The following is a 14,225-nucleotide window of genomic DNA, read 5'->3' as shown; positions in this document are numbered from 1 at the left end:
TTATTTGGAAGGTGAACTCAGGAGACACTGGTGGGGCGGTGGGGAAGGAATTAAGCCAACTCTCACTGTGACCATTAAGGGTCACTCCCTCTGGGGACTCCCTCTGCGGACTGGAGGAGATCACAGACCATATCTCAAGCGATCCTTCCTTCCTTCCTTCTGAGTACTTTTTCCAGGGGCATTTAGTCAGCCCTTCTCCTTTCCATGTGCACCTGTTTCACCTGTCCCTGCAGCCACCTGAGAGAAAAGCAGGTGTTTGTAGGAAGTGGTCATTTGAGAATAGAGGTGGGTGTTGACAGGCTGTGCGTGGAGCCTGGTGTCAGCAGTGTCTCTTACAAGAGATGATAGGTTTGAGCAGAAGAAAGTTTTGTTTGTAGAGTCTTCAGCCCTAACCAAGGGTAGCCCTGGGCACCCTTCTGGGATGGAGTTAGGAGCACTGGTCTACACTGACTTCGTGACTGTTTTTGCAAGAAAGAACTGGTATTCTGGGGAAGTGAGACAGGAAGAAAGACCCCTTCCACTCTCCTGTACAGCTGGAAGGGGACCCTGCACAAAGCAGCTTAACTGAGGAATCAACAGGAAGGAGTAGGGAGACGGAGTTTTCCTCTACAGTGGGGTTCACGCTGTCTTTTCTGAGCATTTAGAGCTCCAGAGAGTGGGCACTCAGAAAGAATCAGCTAGATGGTCTTACCATGGTACCTCTGGGGGCCATAATGGTAGAAGGCAGTCTTGGCAGACTCCCAAGGGTCTTAGGTGCCTAGGCTCAGATGGTCAGAGGGGGCTAGAACAAGACAAGGGAGGGGAAAAGTGGATAGGCATGTGAAAGGGGAAGGGCATATAGAAGTAGGAAGGAAGGAGCTAGAAGAAGGAGCTCCGTGGCCAGAGAAATGCTATTTGAACTCTTCTGGGGATCTGGGTGCATGCATGTGTGTGTGTGTGTGTGTGTGTGTGCCTGTGTGTGTGCCTGTGTGTGTGCATGTGTGTGTACCTACCATAGTGAAAATACCAATGAATGCCACTTCATAATATTTCATAATATACCGGCAGATACTAGTCAGTTCAACAACATTTGTTGAATATTTACACAGGATACAATGAGGTTACACATCGGGGATAAAAAGGTGAGCAGACCCTCTGGCTAACTCCTTAGGGCTTTTATCGTAAGGAGGAAAACACATGCCATAAAATGGGCTTTCCAGTCCAAGATGGAAGCAATACAATTTATTTAGATAGACAGACATATCTGTATACATGCATTTATATGTGTAAATGTACAAAATAAAGGGAAAACTTGGCTCACGGGCTATCTACAACACTCACTATACTAATTGCTTTGAGTGGGTGAAAGGAGAAGGGAAATAGGTCTGGAAAGAATAAAAGGGACTTGAGCTTTTCTTGTTATATTCAATTTCATTTTGCTTAATTAAATATGTGTGAGCGTGTCTATCACCAATGCTTATAAATAAAGTGTTAATATTTGCTAACTCTGGATGGTGGGCACACACTCATGGGTTTGCTGCATAAATCTTTGAGATTTTCTATATTTGTAAGACTTTACATAAAAGAGGTGGGACAGCGACTGGACGAGGGCCTCGGTGGGTGGTGACAATGGCGTCCCTCGTGCAGGTGTCTCATGCTGCACTGACATGTCAGCTCCTGAAGAACAGACACCTCTGCAGGGATTTAACTGGAAGCTTCAACTACAGTTTTATGTGGTTCTAATAACGTACTTATTAACTGATAGAGAATATCACTTTAAGAGAGAAGTGTTCGTCACAGAGTCACTCTTCATTAAGAGACAAACCATGAGAGACTGTGAACTCTGAGAAACAAACTGGGGGTTTTGGAGGGGAGATGGGTGAGGGGTTGGGTGAGCCCGGTGGTGGGTATTAAGGGGGGCACCTATTGCATGGAGCGTGGGGTGTGGTGCACAAACAATGAATTTTGGAACACACACACAAAAATTCAATTAAATTTGAAAAATAAAATATGTCAAACAGTCCCCCAAAAAAGAATTTCTTTAAAGATTTTATTTATTTATTTGACAGAGAAAGGAAGAGAGAGAGCCCAAGTAGGGGGAATGGTAGGAAGAGGGAGAGAGAAAAGCAGACTCCCTTCTGAGTAGGGAGCCTGATGCAGGGCTGCTTCCCAGGACCCCGAGATCATGACCTGAGCCAAAAGCAGATGCTTAACTGACTGAACCACCCAAGTGCCCAAAGAATTATTTTGTAATCAGATCAACAGAGTGTGGTTGTGGGCTCACCACTAAAATATAAGAATGCTTATCTTCATAGAAGTCTTTTTTTTTTTCAGCACGGATTGCTCTGAGTGTAAAGTTATCTACATTTCATATTTCCATCCTATCTTTTTTTTTTTTTTGGTCATTGATGTGACCGCCGTTTAAGTATTTTTTACGACGGAGATCAGAAATCAATCAGTTGGGCAAGTCATTACACAGAGCTAGACTCGGTTTCTCTTCAGTTTCATTAGGTTCACCTACCATATCCTACTGTCCTTTAGACAATTCCCCCAAATCTGAAAGATGTTATTGTGGACTCACGTAAAACAAATAGAGCCATAAATCCATTTGAACATCTATTAGAAAATTATTTTTTACCTAGCTTGTCAATGACATAATAAAAAACACTAACAAACTCCTAAAACATACTAAGTGCTTTGGGGGCGCCTGGCTGGCCCAGTATGAGCTGGTTCAGTGGAGTATGTGACGCTGGATCTCAGGTTGTGAGATCAACACCCACTTTGGGTGTAAAGATTACATAGAAAAATAAAATCTTAAAAAAAAAAAATTCTAAGTGACTTGAAGGTCTGGCTAGACTGATAAATTGCTCACAATACCTTCTACTTTTCTAGATTACCCAAAAAGCCAAGAATGGACATTTTTAATGGGAAAAGGCTTTATTTTTTTAAAAAAATTCAATGTGAATGCTCTTCTTTTCCACCTCCAAATGACTGGTCACACAGAGGTTTTGTCACGAACAATCAGTATTTTATCTAAGTTGTGGATCTCATGCCCTTGTACCTGGTTCTCTGAGTTCAGTACGCTACTCATTCCTCATCAGCTCTAAGCACATTGATACTAATGTTTTGCTCACAGAAGAGTGGGTTAGTGACTTCACTCAGTCCCTTTGTCCTAATATTTAACCTCCAACATTTTTGTGGTTAGAAATACTTCTGGTATAATATTTAAAGCTCTCCTGTATGAATATTTACTAGAAAAGTGTTCAGAGATGTTTTGGTAAGATTCAGGTGAGTTGTCAATTTGATGGTGTTTTTAACAATCGGTTGCTAAAGAATTTTTAAAAATGCACATGACCCAGCTCCTCACTCAGAGTGCAGGAACTTTGCTCTCTGCCCTTGGTTCCTTGACTCTCCCAACACCCACCTGCTAGAGACAAGCAGGTTAGCAGACCCCAGAGCATAGCTGTAAAAATAACACCCCCAGCATAACAGAGCAAAGCAACCATTTCCATTGATCATGTCTTGGCACATGAATTGTGGCTTTGATGCTCAGGGTCACAGCGCTGACCTTCCTGGGAAGGACCGAAGCTCATTGTCACCATACGTGACTGTGGCATTCCAGGGGCACTCAGTGAATGGATGTATAAAAGCACGAATGGATTTCAGCATGTATAGTAAGAAACCACTGAAGAAGGTTTTACATGAAAACCATTAACTTAAAAAAAAGATTTTTGCTAAAATTCTTTACTAGCAACTGGCAGACCATCATCCTTGCCTTGGCCTCTGAATAAAGAAACAGGAGAGTGGTAAAAGGAACTATTCCTATAAGACTTTCCCAAACCATCCATACCACATACAAAATCAAAACCTGGAAAATAAATGTTTAAAGGAAAAAAGATTTAGAATGTCAGACCCCACACTTTATCCTGGCCACCCAGCCCTTCCTGTCAGCACCACACATTGAGTGAAATGATGTCATGTGGCATAAATCCATAAATCCTGCCTAATCCAAGTGTAAACTTCTTAAAGATAAGAGAGATTGCCTTGGCCTCTCCTGTCTTTGGCCTGGTGTGCAATGTACCAAACACTCAAGGAAAACTCGCCTGTGAGTTTTTCTCCTTTTCCCTTTTTTTTTTTTAAATTTTTAAAAATCTTATTTAAATTCAATTAATCATCAAACAGTGTATCATGAGTTTCAGAGGCAGAGTTCAGAGATTGATCAGTTGCATATAATACAGAGGGATCATTATGCCATGTGTTTACCAAGAGCAAGCGCAGCTTGACTTTAACTTACAGGCTAACCTGGTACCCCAAACTCCAGAGAAAAGGGCTGTTACTCGCTGGTGGGGGAGCTGGGAGAAAGCTCCTAGAAGCCAGGAGAGAGGAGCAGACGGGGATTCCCCCAACCCCCAGGAGAGCCACCCAGCAACCATGTAGTGAAGCAGAAGGGAGCCACCCCAGCCCCTGCGGGGGAGAAACTGAGGCCCAGCTCAAACCAGAGCACTATTTCAGCACAGCTCACACACTCTGGATTTTCACTGTATTTGCAGTAGGGACTTACAGAAAGTTCTGAGGGGATGCCGTAATCTGATCTGTACTTCAGCAAATTCTCAGTCAGCATCTTCAACAACAGACCTGTGGGCCAAAGACCTCAGTGATCAGCTAAGGAGCCATGTCAATAGTTAAGACAGAATATATCAAAAGCCCCCCCCCCCCAGGGGAAAGAGGGTTCAAAATGTTCGAGAAATTCCAGAAATAGAATTTCCATCGTTTGACAAACACCTAGGAGAAGCTGACACGGACTCTCACATTTGAAGTCTGAGACCCCGAGGGACTGCAGCTTGGGCAGCGACAGGCAACCAGGCTGAGGACACTCCTGGCGGCCCGATGGGGGTGAGGGGGAGGGACCTGGGGCGGGGCACCCACCTGTGCCCCCAACCTGGCCGCTGGGAGTCCAGTTCCCGTCTCCGGAAAGAAGCCAGGCCAGACCACAGTTTGAAAGTCCAACACCTAGAAGCAGTAGTCAAAATCATCAGACTGGATGAGATCATAAAAAGGGGGATGATCTGAGAGGTATCGGGAGCCTGTTTGCAGGACCTACCTGCAGTTAAGCAGCTAGGAGTCTAAAAGGATTGAGCAAAGGGAAATGAACAGGTGCGTAAAGGAAGTTACCGGAAGCACAGAGCCCAGGCAGGAGAAGGAGGGAACCGCAGGAGGGGGGGCAAGGGGACGAAGCCTCAAGTTCCTGCAGGGATGCAGGGAGAGAATGAGGAGATAGAGGCAAGTAGGGAGGTGGCCCCTCCGTATACCTATCCCTTTGAAGGTGCAGAAGGACGGATAGAGGCCCAATTCTAAATTCAGGTGAGTGAATGAATAGATGATCGAGATTCTCTTTTAAGGATTTCATCAGTGTGGAGGAGAGAGGGAGGAATTTGAGGGGGTTGGAAATGGAGGGCCGCTGAGCACCTCTAGAAGAGGTTTATGGGTATGTGTCAGTTGACATCGGGTGGGAATCGGCACAGAAGGACTTTCAGACGGAAGAAAGAAAAATTGTGGGACGTGCTTTAGAAGCCAGTTGGGATCCTTTTCCAAAGGACAAGGAAAGGAGAGTGAATTAGGTACCCATCGAGAGAAAATGCGAGGTGAGGGAATGCAGAGGAGGCTGGTCGCCCTCGGGTCACCCAGGCTTGGCGCTGGGTCCTCGGGCGCATGTTCTGCCGCAGCAAAATTGCGGGACCCTGATGCCAGAGTCATTTCAAAAAGCCCGTTAAGAACTTTGGTCAGGGCTGAGCAAATGGTGTCAACATCGAGGTCAGGGATACGGAGAAGATCCATCACGCTGCCGGAGCAGTGGGTCAAGGAGAGTCCCACGTGCACTCTGGGACCAGATAATAGTTCCTTGAAACCAGCACATCTCGCTAATGGAGTGATTCAGCCCTTCTGGCCTGAACTGCTTAACCCAGAGCTGCCCAGCCCCCCACTTCCTCCTGAGAGCCCGGCCTCCACAGGGATAGAAGTTCCTTGCCAGGAACCACAAGATTGAGAGTCAGCAAAGCGGCCCGTGTTCCTTCCACACAGAGGAGAACAACAGTGCAGCAACCACCCCACCCCCGCCACTCCCCCGCACCAGATTCGTTTTATGGCTGAAATGAGATACAACTTGGAAGTATTTAGCTCACGGCATGTATTCAATGAAGGTAGAACTCCTTTCCTTCGTGCGTTGTATTTACAGTGCTTCTAATGAGAGCAGAGAAAGGAGAAGACAGAAGGAGATCAAAAGCTAAAAATCCCAGTTGTAAAAGAAGTAAGTCCAGAGTATAACGCGGTGACTATAGTTTATGTGCTGGATCATGAATTTGAAAGTCGCTAAGACGAGGCATCCTGGGGGGTGGTCCACCCGTTCAGAGTCTAGCTTTGGGCTCATCCCATGCTGGGATGGAGCTCCTTGCCCAGCGGGGAGTTGGCTTCCTCCAAGGAGAGGAACCAAAATAAGCAAGTTGCAACTAGGAGGTCACATCACAAATCGAGGGCAAAGGTCCAAGCCAATGGCATAATTGTGGCCCCGAGGTTGTCCGGGCTAAGCGCCTCATACAACAATTTTGCTTAATGTTGACATCAAACCTGTGATGTGGGCACTATCCTCATTTGACAGGTGAAAACTGAGGCTCAGAGAAACCAGGTAACTTGTTCAGGATCTTATGATGGGTGAGGGGTGGACTGATTCCTACTGATGTGGTCACTGGGCCCCTCCCAGTCAGGCTGACCTGTCTACCCCTAAAGGAACATCTCCTTCTCATTCCTGCCATTCGTGGCTCTTGTCTTTTCCCTTATGTTTGTTTCATCCTTTGTAAGCTTGAAAATTGCATACATCTGCTGGGGCACAGAAGGCTCATTCAGCACTGGCTCATAGTGACCCTCAACAAATGCTGCTTTTTTTTTTTTTTTTTAAGATTTTGTTTATTTGACAGAGAGGCTAGCAGAGGGAGAGAGAGAGAGAGAGAGAGAGAGAGAGAGAGAGAGAGAGGAGGAAGCAGGCTCCCTGCCTAGCAGAGAGCCCGATGCAGGACTCAATCCCAGGACCCTGAAATCATGATCTGAGCTGAAGGCAGAGGCTTAACTCACTGAGGCACCCAGGCAGCCCCAACAAATGCTTCTTGAATGGATGGATGGATCATTGACTTTACCAAGACAGCTATGATGAGCTACTTATGCAGGAACGGAGTTTTCCGCCCCACCTCTCGAACACCACCTTCCACCTTGCTACATGGATAAGAGCTGGACCAGAATGACCATATGTCCTGGTGTTCCTGAGACTATGCAACTTAATCCTCTTGTTCCAGCTTGATAGTAACCACATCCCCTTCACTCTCAAAGGCACCCCAGTGAGGACAATGAAGTCTGCGTGTATGCAAGGGATTTTGGAACTCAAAAAGGCAAGCCCTGACAAAGCTAGGATGAATTTATGGCCCGCCTCTCCCCACTCCTAGCCACTGGACTATGGGAAGTTGAGAAGCTCTCATGCAGGCACGACCTGGGTAAGGTGGGCCCAGCACTAGCCTCCCACCAGCCTCCCAGAAAGAGGATTGAGAACTGTACCCCGCCCCAGGCTGTCATCAGGGAACCCCAACAATAGAGGAACACCTCCACTGACAGAGCACCCCCATTCCAGCCCAGGCTGCTGTCCTACCCATCTCTGAGGATCCCAGAAGAGCTCATGCTCCCATCCATAATCTTCCCAGGAGTTTTATATGAGGTATAGAAATAGACTTGAGGGGGCTGAGGCCCAAGACAAGGGAGACGGAGAGAGACCACTGGGCGGGCCAGGCAATGAGACCCAGGAACACTACAACGGTCCTCCAGAAGCTTCGATGCCTTCTGGTCACCCCTTCAGCCACCCCCTGGGAGAAAAGGAAGGTTCAAACCTGAGAGTACACTAAAGCCCGCAGTGATGGAAGCTGCTGAGTTGATGAGGTCAGACCAGCTGGGAGACCACATCCAGCTTTCCACACTACACAGAAACGGGGCTCAGGGTAGAAAGGAAGATATGGCAGAAAAAAGAAGAGAGTAAATTTTCATACCTCGGACCCTTATGGCCAATACTACTGATTTTGAATACTGTCATTTTTAATGATTACGGTATTCTATTTTGTGGTTCTATTATAATTTATTTATTTAATCTTTTATTTAATTTATTTATTCTATTTTTAGTTAACTTCCTATCATAGATCATTTGGATTATCCCAGGCTTTCATTATTATAAGTGATACTGGGACAAACACCTTAGCATGTGCGTGTCACTAATTAATAAATCCACGCTAGCCAGCTCCCATGACATGATGTCACTTGAGCAGGGTATGGAGAGAGCCCCCCACCAGGGCAAGGAAATGGGACGTCCTGTCAAGAGCTATGTGAGGGAGGCGGTCAAGTCTTCAGTTGCTGCAATCAATTGACATCCCCAATTCACCTTGTTAAAGACCTCACACCGGAGCCACCCTGCTAAACTGTTCCCAAATTCTGCCCCTGGAAACCGTAAGACACAGGTATTCATGGTTTTAAGACACTAAGTTCTGGTTGAATATGTATTCAGTAATAGGTAATGTGTATGTGTATTATATGTATGACATATCATATATACCCATATATATACACACACAAGCACACACAATAATTCCTACAAATAGAAAACCGGGATTCATGGGTCACAGGATGTAGTCTTTTCAAACGTCTCAGATACACGTTATCAAGCCACTTTCTAGAAAGATGGTGGATTTGCGCTCTGACCAGCATGTACAAGAGCGCCCATCTTCAGTATGCCAACCAATGCTTGGGATTCTCTGTCTGTTGTCTCCATAAACACTGGGATGGAGGAAAGGATGCTTCACGGGTGTACCAGAAGCCAGGGGAACCAGACGGGGCTGTGTTATCGAAACTTCAGAGACATCGCTCCTGGACACGGATGCTCATGAAGTTAGCATCTTCTGACCGGCAAGCCTAGCTCTTGGGACAGCACTTGCCTGAGCAGGAAATGTTTAATGACTACTTAGAACAGTCACAGGCAGTCCTCACTGGTCAAACTGAATAAAGCTCTGGGCTTTTTGCTGTGTTTTTCCAGAGCCCATAAGTCAACCAGAGTTGTTTTGTAAAAACATGTGAGGTGCCTCAGTGCACAACTCCTCAGACCCTGGGTCCTACAAAATAAACCCCCCAACTGGGATGGAGCCGGATAGAGAGAGAGAGGAGAGGTTGGAGCAGCTATATAGAATGCTACTGACAAGGAAGGCTGGGCTGGCTAAATCCAGCAATCCATTGGGCTGTTCTAAAACATTTCCCCATCTCGCCGTAAATAGGTTACCACTTCCCAGGAGATGCAAAAGAAAGGCTTGTGTTCTCACAAAATCGGAATACCGGGTCTCTTGGAGAGGATGTTTTTCATTTTGTTTCTTGTTTGATTATGTACTGCAAGTGGCTTCTCAGCACGGGGGTGACTAGAATGCTGAGAACACGAGGCCCTGCCTTCCTCCCTCTACACACTCTTCCAGGTCCATCTACGCATCAAGTATGCACAGAAGTACCAGACGCACAGGTGTGTGAGAGAAAGTCTGCGCGTGTCAGTGGGCAGGCGGGAGTAGCAGGGATGATGAAAGGGTGCGCCAAGTCAGCCTGGTAAAATTTACTGAGAGCATGAAGCTGGCAAATACACTTCTGAATTCTTTCTAGCACATTTACGATGTCAGCTTCATCCTTCATCGCTTGTTTCCGTTGTCTCCTCTCTTTGAAATAACTTAATATGGCAAAATGCACTGACTAATAAAGCATATACCTTGAAATTATCAAATGCTCTCATTTTGTCATGTTGGCTTCAGATTTTTAAATCATGAAATAAATACCAATCACTGCCGGTTAAATGCCCATTGTTCCCCTCCCTGATCCTGTCTACTTGCTGCTGCCTCGGCCTCCCCAGAGGTGAGCGCTATCATGGAAGTTGATGTTTTGCCTTCTAATTCCACCTTTTACACACTCACGTTCAACAACATACATGATTGTTTTTGTGTAAATGTGTGTGCTTCTGTACTTCTTCAACTTGTTTTATTCGCTCATTCAGGCCACAGCTCTGTTGCTCAGGCTGTGCACTGCATAGCTCCTGAGGTTCCATTCACACAGGCCACTAGGAGAGTAGCTCCCTTGAGGGTGGGCAGTATGTACCCCTGCGTGTTTTGAGATACGTCGGTGGTGCACGAGAGATCCTGCATTCGTTTTAATTACCCTATGGTTTTCATCATGTGGCTGTGCCACATTTTATTACTGATTTCCTTAGGGGAAGGCATTTTGCTTTTGCAAACAGCGCCAGGGAACAGCCTCACATGTATCTCTGTATGTAGTCCGTATGTATAAATATCTCTGGGGGATCACCTTGCTTTATTCTGAGTAACTATGATTTAAAAAAAAATGATCCTCTGAACATTATAAGAAAAAGACCAACTTGGTGAAACTTACAATATTTATTAGTACAAATCAGTGTGTGTTAAACCCCAAATAACATACACAATGGGGTGATGTTGAGGGCAGCGCCTTGCTATAGAATACAAGGTGGAAAGGTCCTAATTGTCTGCAGCAGCGTCTTCTATACGTGAGAACTGGGTCCAGCCCAGCCAGAAGCCCTTTATAGAAACATGAGAGAAAGGAACGGTTTTCGCGACAAAGCACGGACATTGGATCCCTGGGTCTGCTTTCAACAAGGATGGCTGAAAAAGTAGACTTGATGCTGAATGGATCTGAATACAGCTCAGAGCCCTTTAGTTTCTAAGCTAGCTTGAAATTTAGCTGGCTGCGAGCATTGCAGCGAGTGGAGTCCCATAAGAGGAGCTCGGCTTCAGCCCTCATACGCCATAGTCCTTGACCGTAAAGGAATTGTTCCCATCATCCAAACCTCCCTCGGCCCATGAATTCAGTTCTCCTTGGGGCACAGCCCTTCCGTTGGCTGAAATAGTTTCAGGTCTTCAACCTTCTATAGTCTGCAAGGTAATGTCATCTCAGCACCCTAATGTACCATTTCAAGTATAAAATGGCAAGTCAATTACGTACCGACCTAAAATGCGTGCGTGTGACTCCAGCGCCACCGTAGGGGTTCCCACGGGGAAATGACCCCCAGGAGAACCCAGGCCTACCCTGCACATCACATAGGCACGAGCTAGGCTCAGCCAGTGAAATGCATTACATGTCGGTGTCACAAATACAAAATCCTATTTACACATATACACGTGCGTGGAAAGAAAGAGAACGGAGGGGCAAAAAAGCAAAGGTTGGAAAATGATGGGAAGGATTTACATCACATGAAACTACTTGACATTCTGGAGCAACAGTCATTTCCAGGCCTTTATGTGGTATTATGTGGTTGGAGTTCAACAACGATCAGAACAGCCAGGAGGTAACTGCAAGGCAATATAAAGGAAGGAAGGAAGCTTCCTCGCAGATGAGACCGAAGCGTCTATCTGAAGAGGAGACTCCACATTTCTATGAATGCATGTGTGCCCAAGTGCTGTGTTCTCTTTTCCCCAGTTGCTCTGAGTAGTGATTATAAACATATTGTCATCTGACTGGCTGGAAGAGTTAAGGCAGTATGGAAAGGTAAAAGAGTGTTTCACAGCCTCAATGAGATCCTGAAATAAGACCTCGGGCTGATTCGCAGGTTGCTCCCAACATGTGATTAGTATCAGCTCTTGCAGGCAAGATGTAGTCACTAAGGACCCCGGCCCAGGGCTTGGAACCTTGCGGGGACGTGGCCTGCCCTAGCTGGGCATCCTGAGTGGCTATCTAGAGAGAGGCCCAGGTTCTCAGGGACAGCCGGATGAGGAAAGCTTCCACAATGAGGCTTCATGTCCCTCGCAAAGAGGTCATTCTATTTGCAGCCCCAATTTTTTAACTTTCAGAAGAGGCATGATCATCCCTTGGCCTATAAGCAGCATCATGCTGGCTGCTAGTGAAGTTGACAATGTGGGGAGAACCCTAAAAAGCCCGGAAAAGACTCTGCCAAGACTTTCCAAATGCCACTTGTTCGAGTTTTTGAGTGTCTTAGAGAGCTAAGAGGCACTCTTGAACCAAAAATAAGTGTTTCTGGCCCGCACATCCTACGATTGTCAGACTATTCTAGCAAGCTGAGTAGAGCAGTGGAGATATCCGATTGACAACATACTCTTGAATTTTTCTAGAAAGAAAAGAACAATCCCTAAATCTGTGATTTCCACCTGTTTTCTTGATCGCAGTCCCCATAAATGAGGGTCAACTTGGCTGTGACTCTCTCAAAGACCCCAGCTTTTCCTTGATGGCCATCTCAGTGTTCCTACCCATCAAGGGCAGGGTGGGCACAGCCTCGAGAGAATCACACTGAGTTACTGGGGTCTTGAGGTCTTTTGTCGGCTCACCATCTCTTCCCAGGCTTTTGTGTTATAGGTTTTCTATTAATGTTTGCTGGGCCTTGAATGTTCCTAGCAAAAAAGGTACCATCTGGCCCTGTTCCCACACTGCCTGATTAACCATTCCTGAGACCAGCCAGTCTTGATAGTTTCCTAGTCCTCACAGGAGGCACAGATCCAAATATCCTTTAGGAATTTCCCCCCAGTATAAGCCCTACTAGGAAACCAACTGCATTTTGATCCCAGGTATTTACGGAAGTTAGAGTGGTAATAAGATTTGGATTTCTAGTGGAAATAGCTTTTATCCCCTTCTGTGTGTTCTTTCCTTTTCCTTCCATTAGATTCAGACACCTTTAATTAATTGAGCAGATGGGGAATCTAGAACGGAAGGTTTTCTGGAAGTCTACATGAAGCTAACAGGCATTCCAGGGTTGGACCTCTGGTGAGCCCTAACGCCAGCTGCCCAAGCTTGGCATCTTCTAAAACACTCTCTTCAGTTTTGCAATTTGCCAGGGGTGGGGGTGGGATGGGGGTGTCTCGAATCTTAAGGTGCCATTGCTTCCTCCGGCTGGTTTTCCTGTAACCTACTGATGGATAATATTAGAAGTTTGCCCTATGATTTAGATTCATACACCCTCCGGTTAATTTTGCCCCTAGATATGACACCATGACATACTGTCTTAGTAAAACCCTACTCTGTGAATTAACCTTCTGTAAGAGAGTGGGAATTTATAACTCTGGAGATGATGTATCCCAGGCAGTTTCTGGAAAAATATTTATACCCTACATCTGTCATCATTTATACAGTAACTACTCAAATGACTCTTTCAAACTGGGCCTCCCAAGCCCCAAATTGCATGAAATATTTTAGTCAGATCTGGTTTGTTTGTTTATATATGACCAAAATGTAGAAAAACAGGCATCAAGTAGAAGTCAAAGATGTAGACAACAGTTTCTAATACATCTTTCTCTGCTTTTCATAATGGCTCAAGTGTCTAGCTTGAGTGATGATTCAATTACACTCCACTGAAAAGTAAATGAAATGAAATGACCCTTTCAGTGAAGGCTGGCCAGGTAACAGAGGCAGTGGCACCGGGTAATTTGCCAGAACTGGGCTGAGGAACCCAGGAAGTCAGAGGGAAAGGCCACCTCAGAATCCCACACACAGATAAGCCAGTGAGACTGCTCTACAAATTGAAAAGTAGCTTAAGGTTTGTAACAACAACAAAAAACTCAACTATACTTATTACCTAACATCTGTTCCCTCTCATGTGCATTTCATGTACCAAAGGCCATTTTGTGACAGTATGGCAGATTTTTCTGGAGTGTTCTAAAAGCCTTTTCCAGGGACATTCCCTGCCCCATCGTGGCAGGTCTTCCAGGATGCCAAGCCAGCATCTCTCTTCTCCCTACGTGGGGTGCCAGGCCACCGAGAATGGGAGGTCGACTCTGGCTTCTTCAAGTACAGCGGACCATGGCCCCTGGGTCAGCAGCACCGCCGGCCGGCTTGCGTGGTTTGCTTCCCAAGTTTGACTGCTCCGTTGTTTCCATTCTCATGGGGGTCCAAGGGTGGGATCTGGCGACCTGGAACAAAGAGGAGGCCAGTATTGATTTCCTTTTTTCCAGTCGACACCACATATAGACTGTCACCCTGCTTCAACACCTCCACTGAAAGTCTGGGTGATACAGGAAGTGGGAGGGGACAGGAATGGCTCTTTTCCCTCATCCTTCCCTCCCACCATCCCTCCTTCCTGCCTTGCTCTGAGGCCTGAAGTCAAGCTTCTGTTTGGAAAGTGAAGGTAAAGTAAAAGCAGCTTCCTGACCACGAATTTCTCT

General features: G+C 46.0%; 1 protein-coding gene across 1 annotated transcript in view; it reads right to left on the bottom strand.

Moving 5' to 3' along the window:
- Positions 1 to 10,463: 10,463 nt before the first annotated feature.
- The window catches only part of RAB31 (RAB31, member RAS oncogene family), a 128,791-nt gene continuing 125,029 nt past the window's right edge, over positions 10,464 to 14,225 (bottom strand). The window contains exon 7 of the mRNA XM_059138939.1: positions 10,464 to 13,973. Coding sequence (XP_058994922.1) covers positions 13,876 to 13,973 — 98 coding nt within the window. The 3' untranslated portion in view covers positions 10,464 to 13,875. The remainder of the gene's footprint in view (positions 13,974 to 14,225) is intronic.

The sequence above is a fragment of the Mustela lutreola genome, chromosome 11 (assembly GCF_030435805.1).
Source record: "Mustela lutreola isolate mMusLut2 chromosome 11, mMusLut2.pri, whole genome shotgun sequence".
NCBI lineage: Eukaryota > Metazoa > Chordata > Mammalia > Carnivora > Mustelidae > Mustela > Mustela lutreola.
The sequence above is the reverse complement of the archived record's forward strand: the minus strand, read 5'-3'. Positions and strand labels throughout refer to the sequence as shown.